Here is a 6,000-nt window from a genome sequence, read left to right as displayed (position 1 = left end):
AATGACAAAAATAATCTGAAGTCAATCTTTTTCTTTTTTTTTGTGTGCAAAGCTATCATCAAGGCAAAGGGTGGCTACTTTGAAGAAACTCAAATATAAAATATATTTGGATTTGTTTAACACTTTTTTGGTTACTACATGATTCCATAAGTGTTGATGTCTTCAATATTATTCTACAATGTAGAAGATCGTAAAAAACAACAACAACAACCCTTGAATGAGTAGGTGTGCCCAAAATTTTGACTGGTACTGTAAGTGCATGTGACAGATGGGAGCAATAATAAATATGTTATGTTGCAGTTGGCTCACCTTTCCTATATTAAATGGACTTGAAAAAGTATGTGATAGATTGCTTACTTTATTGAGATGAAATTTGCAGCTGAAATCTGGCCATAGAATGAATGACCAAAAAATACATATTTTCACCCTCTGTAAATTACGTCATTTCATTTTTAATTCAGAACCTAAAATTAACCTAACTTCAATGTTTGGAAAACACTTTTTTTCAACATCATTTTGCATAATGAGTATGAAATCTACTCAATGTCATCCCCCAAATGTAATTAAACCTCTGCACATATGTAAATAAGATGATAATAAGTTGTGATTAATTCACAGTACATGATTTAATTGATTGTACTTGAGTATTTGTATTTATTTGTATTTATTAAGGATCCCCATTAGTAGAAGTGAGTGTCTAAAAGATAACAGCTAGCTAAATGTGTCGCCCCTCTCCATCTGAATCAATCTGTCTGCCAATAAATCACGTTAACCACATGACTACCATGACAGGGTCAAATTCTCAGCAATCAACTCCCTTCAGTCACTCAATCAATAGTCAAAACAAAAGTACATTCACATGTATATGTTTATTCAACATCCCTTTCTTTGTAATTCTTTAGTTATCTCACAAAAATAGAAGGTGCACACAGAAATGACTGCGCTGACGCAGGATTAGGTGTCATATAGACGGACAGAGATCCAGAACATTCAGAGGGATTAGGTGTCATATAGACGGACAGAGATCCAGAACATTCAGAGGGATTAGGTGTCATATAGACGGACAGAGATCCAGAACATTCAGGAGAACAATGGTCATCAGAAACAGCTTTTTCCACTTTTGGCAAAAACAACTGGGCAACATGAAGGATGTCTTTTTCACAACAACACAAGTTGAACTACCTGGAGGACAAGACCTTTACCAAGAACAACAGCACAGTGGTGTCTACAGGAAGAAGCAAAGATTGCATAGGTCAATAGCCTCATGAGTATCTGCAGATGACTAGACTGTACAGTAGTGGAGGGGATAAGATGTGAACTTCAGCTTGAGATAGATGTGACACAACATTGAATTTTAGAATACTGCCAATAAGTGCTGTTGCTTGGCATGCATTGTTTGGAAAACTGCAGTAGAGCAATTATCTGTAATTCCTTGAAATGTATAGTGAGCATTCCTATCTTCATAGGATCTGACGTGTATGTGGTCATAGTGTTGAGTCCTGTGTAGTGCTTGCCCCTCTCTGTCTGATAACCAATATATTCCTTTCCTCTAATTCAGTCAGATCACTGAGTCTAGTGGTCCACTCAGAGAGACACTGATGTGCTCTCAAAAACAGTGGCTTCCTCTATGGGCAACAGAGTGGACTCAGCGCTATTTAATTAAGAGGGCCTGTGCTTTTCAAATGTGACGAAGTCAACACAAACATCACTGTAGATGTCACTTATTGCAGCGAGGTTAGACAACAACACAACCGCATCACATCACATCCAACGAGTCAGACTGGCTAGGAGTTCCATTACTGTATGTTCACACATCGATGATAACACTGTCTACCAACACAACAGAACAGAACATTCAACAACACGGTCATGCTTCGATATGCATCTTTTTGACAATATAAAATCTGCGTGGAGAAAGCATGGCTTTGTAGAGCACTATTTCAGCAACGACTGTAGTTCTCTGCCTTTGTACAGCGTGATTAAGTATGGTACAGTATAAGACATGGTAAAGCTCCCTGGGTTGCGGTCCCAATGTACAACAAACTACTTTGTTTGCAATAAAACCCTCCTTAGGTCAAGGCAAGTTAATAGACACTTCTTGAAGAAGAAATCCTACCCAACCCTCAACAACAGATCAAAGCTAAGATTGTCATAACTGTATGTTATGATAATGTCACAATAGGAATCTGGGGAGAAATATGGTGGAAAAAACACAGCTGCACAGGAAAAACAAAGTATTCGTCTATAATAGTCATCTTAAGAATTATATTTAAATATATGAATCTTTATTTATAATGATATTAATTTCATACATTCATTCTCTAACACTCTATTCATATTCACATTTATTATTAGCTATATCTGAAATAAACTTTTCTATATATTTTTTTCACAATGTAAGCTATGATGACCGATGAGTAACAGAGGACATACATGTTTTGTAACATTAACTTTATACACGAGAGGAACCACACGTATGATCACTGGATCAGAGTCTGTGGGTATTGCAGATATACATACATTTACACTATGTAGGGCTGATAAATTACTGGAATATAGGATCTATGTACAAGTAGGAATGGACTTTCTGTGGGAATGCATGTTTGAATAGAATGAAAGGATTGCGTGGGCACAAACAGGATGAAATGAAAGGGATGATATTGACCGACGGTCTGTATAGTCAGGCTAAGGAGAGGTCAACGAGAGGAAAACAAGCAAATGCTTTAGAAAAGCATCAATGTTGTCAATGTGCAGCTGAGTCCCGAGCCAAGCTGGTGTTTTTAAATCTTAGCTTCTTCCTTTGGGATTGTTAGCTCCATATTTATGTTAATGTAGGCTTTAAAAAGTCTTAAGATATGTTGGTGCTAACTTATAACTTTTTTGAATAACTTCGTAGCTCATTTTGACCATAGACAGGTAACATGCCTGGTAACATGCCATGCCTCTGCTAATGGCAGCTGGGAGGATGCGCCCACTGGGAGGCTCAATCTCTGGACCAACTGCTGGAGTAATCAGTCCTTTTTGATATTGACATCTATCCCATCACGCCGGCTATGATACCTCACGCTAAGGGTTAAAACACAATCCCTGAAAACTCAGCCACTGAAGTGTGGGAAACTAAATTGGCAGACAGACAACCATTTTTTCAACGTTCTACAGTACAACTCAAGATGTTTAGAAGAAATCAATGTTGTGATATTGTTGTTACCGAATGTGCGCAAATAATAATCCAAGTGAAATATAAATATAACCCTGGAGAAAGGCAGGAGACAAAACATCTACTTGTCCACCATAACAACATCTACTAACAACAAGAGTGGAATTATCTGGTTGCTTACAGGACAAAACTGACCAGAGAGATAGGAGTGAAACATGGTGAAACATTTGACCCTGGTCTACAGAAAGAAGAACTCTTGGATCAAGTTAGAGTGACAAATACAAAAGCTAGAAAAAGTTAGTGTGTCGTGAAAGCAAAAGTTATATTGTTAGGGTGCCATGAACGCAAAAGCTAGAAGCAGTGTGCCATGAACTTGTTTGCCATGATGACCACAGAAGGCAACAGAACATAGGCCTAAATGCTGTGAGAGCATGAAATGAGAGGGCAGAGGGGGGAAGAAGAAAAGTGGTGGACATGACAGGAATCAATATCAGAGGCATGATGGGACAAACACCGACAGGACAATGATTATGGATCTAGAACTCTATCGCCCAGTGCGTTCGGAATGACAGCAGGAGTTCCCATGGAACAAGCGTTGGTGATGAATGGTGTAGGGGTGTAACGACTAATGGTGGGGTCTATTTTCCTCTCCAGCATCAATACTTCTACCTCGTCTCTCTATCCCCCCACTCCCCCTCTCTTTAGTGTCCCGGCTCCCCACCGGCCTCTACAGGTCGATGAGCTGGTCCACCATGAGCAGGGAGCGGGCCAGGCTGGGAAGGCTGGACTCAGAGCTGCCACTGTTACTTCGAGAGTGGCCTCCTGAAACTGTCCGGACAGAGAGGAGGGCGGTAGGGAGGTGGGCCAAGGCGAAGCAGGGGGGAAAAGCAAGGGAGGTAAGTAAGAAAGAACAGGTGCCAGGGAAAAGAGGGAGAGAAGATAAGGTTACAGAAGACAGAAAGAGGAATTTCTCTCCAGATACAATCTAAGAGTGTTACGGAATAACTACACAAAGGATGCGAGGATGGCTACTCAGATGAATCTACAAGGGGAAGAGGGAACAGGGTTTAATACACTACTGAGGACATTGACTGGAATCAAATCCCAGAGTCCCTCTGACCCTGTTTGAGGTATGAATGGCAATCTTAGTGGGACAGGACAGAGACTCCCTGCCTGTCCCTGCCTCTGGTCTGAAGGCTGGAAGCCCACTGGGCTTACCTTGGGAGGAGGCCATGACAGGGATGGGGTCAAACTCATCCTCGTTGGCTGTCTCTGCACTGGGTGGAGGCTCAAAGCCTGGGATCAGGAGATCAGAAGAGTCTGCAGAAGATGGAGCCGAGAAAGGAGGAAGGAGAGGTTAAGGTGTTTGGGAGAAGCATTGAGTAAAGCAAGCAGCACAACCAAGAGTATAAAGGAAGAATAAGAAATGTCAGAAAGGGAGAGAGATAGAGGAGGAAGCAGATAAGGCGAGTTACAGAGCAGTGTGCCACACAACTACAGAGGGTTAGAGTTAGACTGCAAGTCAGTAGCCTGCTAGTGTAGTTGTCTTTCTTCACAGGGAGAAGAGCTAGCTTCCTAACAGGGAGAACAGCTAGCTTCCTAACAGGGAGAACCAAACCATTTGTTCCTACGGTACACATCAAGTATAAGTGGCAGCACTTCTGCCTCTCCAATTGTGGGACTAAGTGGTCCAGTTTGGGCTTGTTATGGACGTGTGATTTTGGAAACAGAGCCTTACCTGACAGAAACTGGGTGGAACCCCCAGATGCCAGGTCAAACTCTTCCAGAACAGACCTAGAGCCAGCAGAAGCGGGAGCAGAGGAGAGAGAGGAGGCTCTAGAAGGGGGAGAGATGAGAGAGCAACCCAGCAGAGAGTCCTCCCCAAGCAGGGGATCTGTGGGAGGGAGGGCAGAGGAGTGGGAGGGGGGGCAAGGGTTAGACTGGAATGTTTAGTTCAGGATATCTCCAGGATATGGCCAAAATATATTACTGTATCATGTATAATATAATGGGGCGGCAGGGAAGCCTAGTGGTTAGAGCGTTGGACTAATAACCGAAAGGTTGCAAGTTCATATCCCCGAGCTGACAAGGTACAAATCGGTCGTTCTGCCCCTGAACAGGCAGTTAACCCACTGTTCCTTGGCCATCATTGAAAATAAGAATTTGTTCTTAACTGACTTGCCTAGTTAAATAAAGGTACATAATAGCTAGATTGTAACCGCCAAGGAAAAGGGATGAAAAATAATGTGTGTTCCTAATAGTTCTCAATGTCATGCTATAGTATATAATGTATGGTCATAGAGGCACTAAACATCAAAGTATCCAACCGTAAATCGGGGTATGGGGAGGTTTCCTTTGAAACCATAAAAAAATGAGGTAACTATCTGCATCAGCTTTTTCAGTACTTCCAACATGAGGTATTCTTTTGGTGTTTCACAAACACTAATATGAAGTCCAGCATAAAAAAATGACTTAGTTTCAACTTCCTTTTATCAATTCCAAAACTGTTATTATTCGGTAGATCTACTTGAATGTTTGATTAGTTACTTTCAGTGATCATGTCTTATTGTTTTACATTGCTTTGTGGTTTTGATTATTAGCCATTTTAAACCACTTTCGCAGGCATTGTTGAGCACAGTGCTCAATCTACTAGCAGTAGCCTAAGTGGAGGTTGATCTGCACGCAATGGGCCTCAATGGGCTTGGCAACAGTAACAAGGCGTGATGTGTAACAAAAACATTTTTGGGGGGAGAATGTTTCTTTGGGACCATCAAGCAACGTCCTGACAACTGATACACAGGAATGTTCTTGCAACGTTCTCATGAAACGTGTTTAGAACATGA

General features: G+C 41.4%; 1 protein-coding gene across 3 annotated transcripts in view; it reads right to left on the bottom strand.

Moving 5' to 3' along the window:
- Positions 1-850: 850 nt before the first annotated feature.
- The window catches only part of LOC112257594 (AP2-associated protein kinase 1), a 49,024-nt gene continuing 43,874 nt past the window's right edge, over positions 851-6,000 (bottom strand). For all 3 annotated transcript variants that reach the window (XM_024431283.2, XM_024431281.2, XM_024431282.2), the window contains exons 19-21: positions 4,896-5,051; positions 4,376-4,477; positions 851-3,985 (exon numbers count right to left, since the gene is read on the bottom strand). In XM_024431283.2, the coding sequence (XP_024287051.1) occupies positions 3,885-3,985; positions 4,376-4,477; positions 4,896-5,051 (359 nt within the window). In that variant the 3' untranslated portion in view covers positions 851-3,884. The remainder of the gene's footprint in view (positions 3,986-4,375; positions 4,478-4,895; positions 5,052-6,000) is intronic.

This window comes from Oncorhynchus tshawytscha, linkage group LG09, assembly GCF_018296145.1.
Source record: "Oncorhynchus tshawytscha isolate Ot180627B linkage group LG09, Otsh_v2.0, whole genome shotgun sequence".
Lineage (NCBI taxonomy): Eukaryota > Metazoa > Chordata > Actinopteri > Salmoniformes > Salmonidae > Oncorhynchus > Oncorhynchus tshawytscha.
This window is presented reverse-complemented; position numbering and strand designations above follow the sequence as displayed.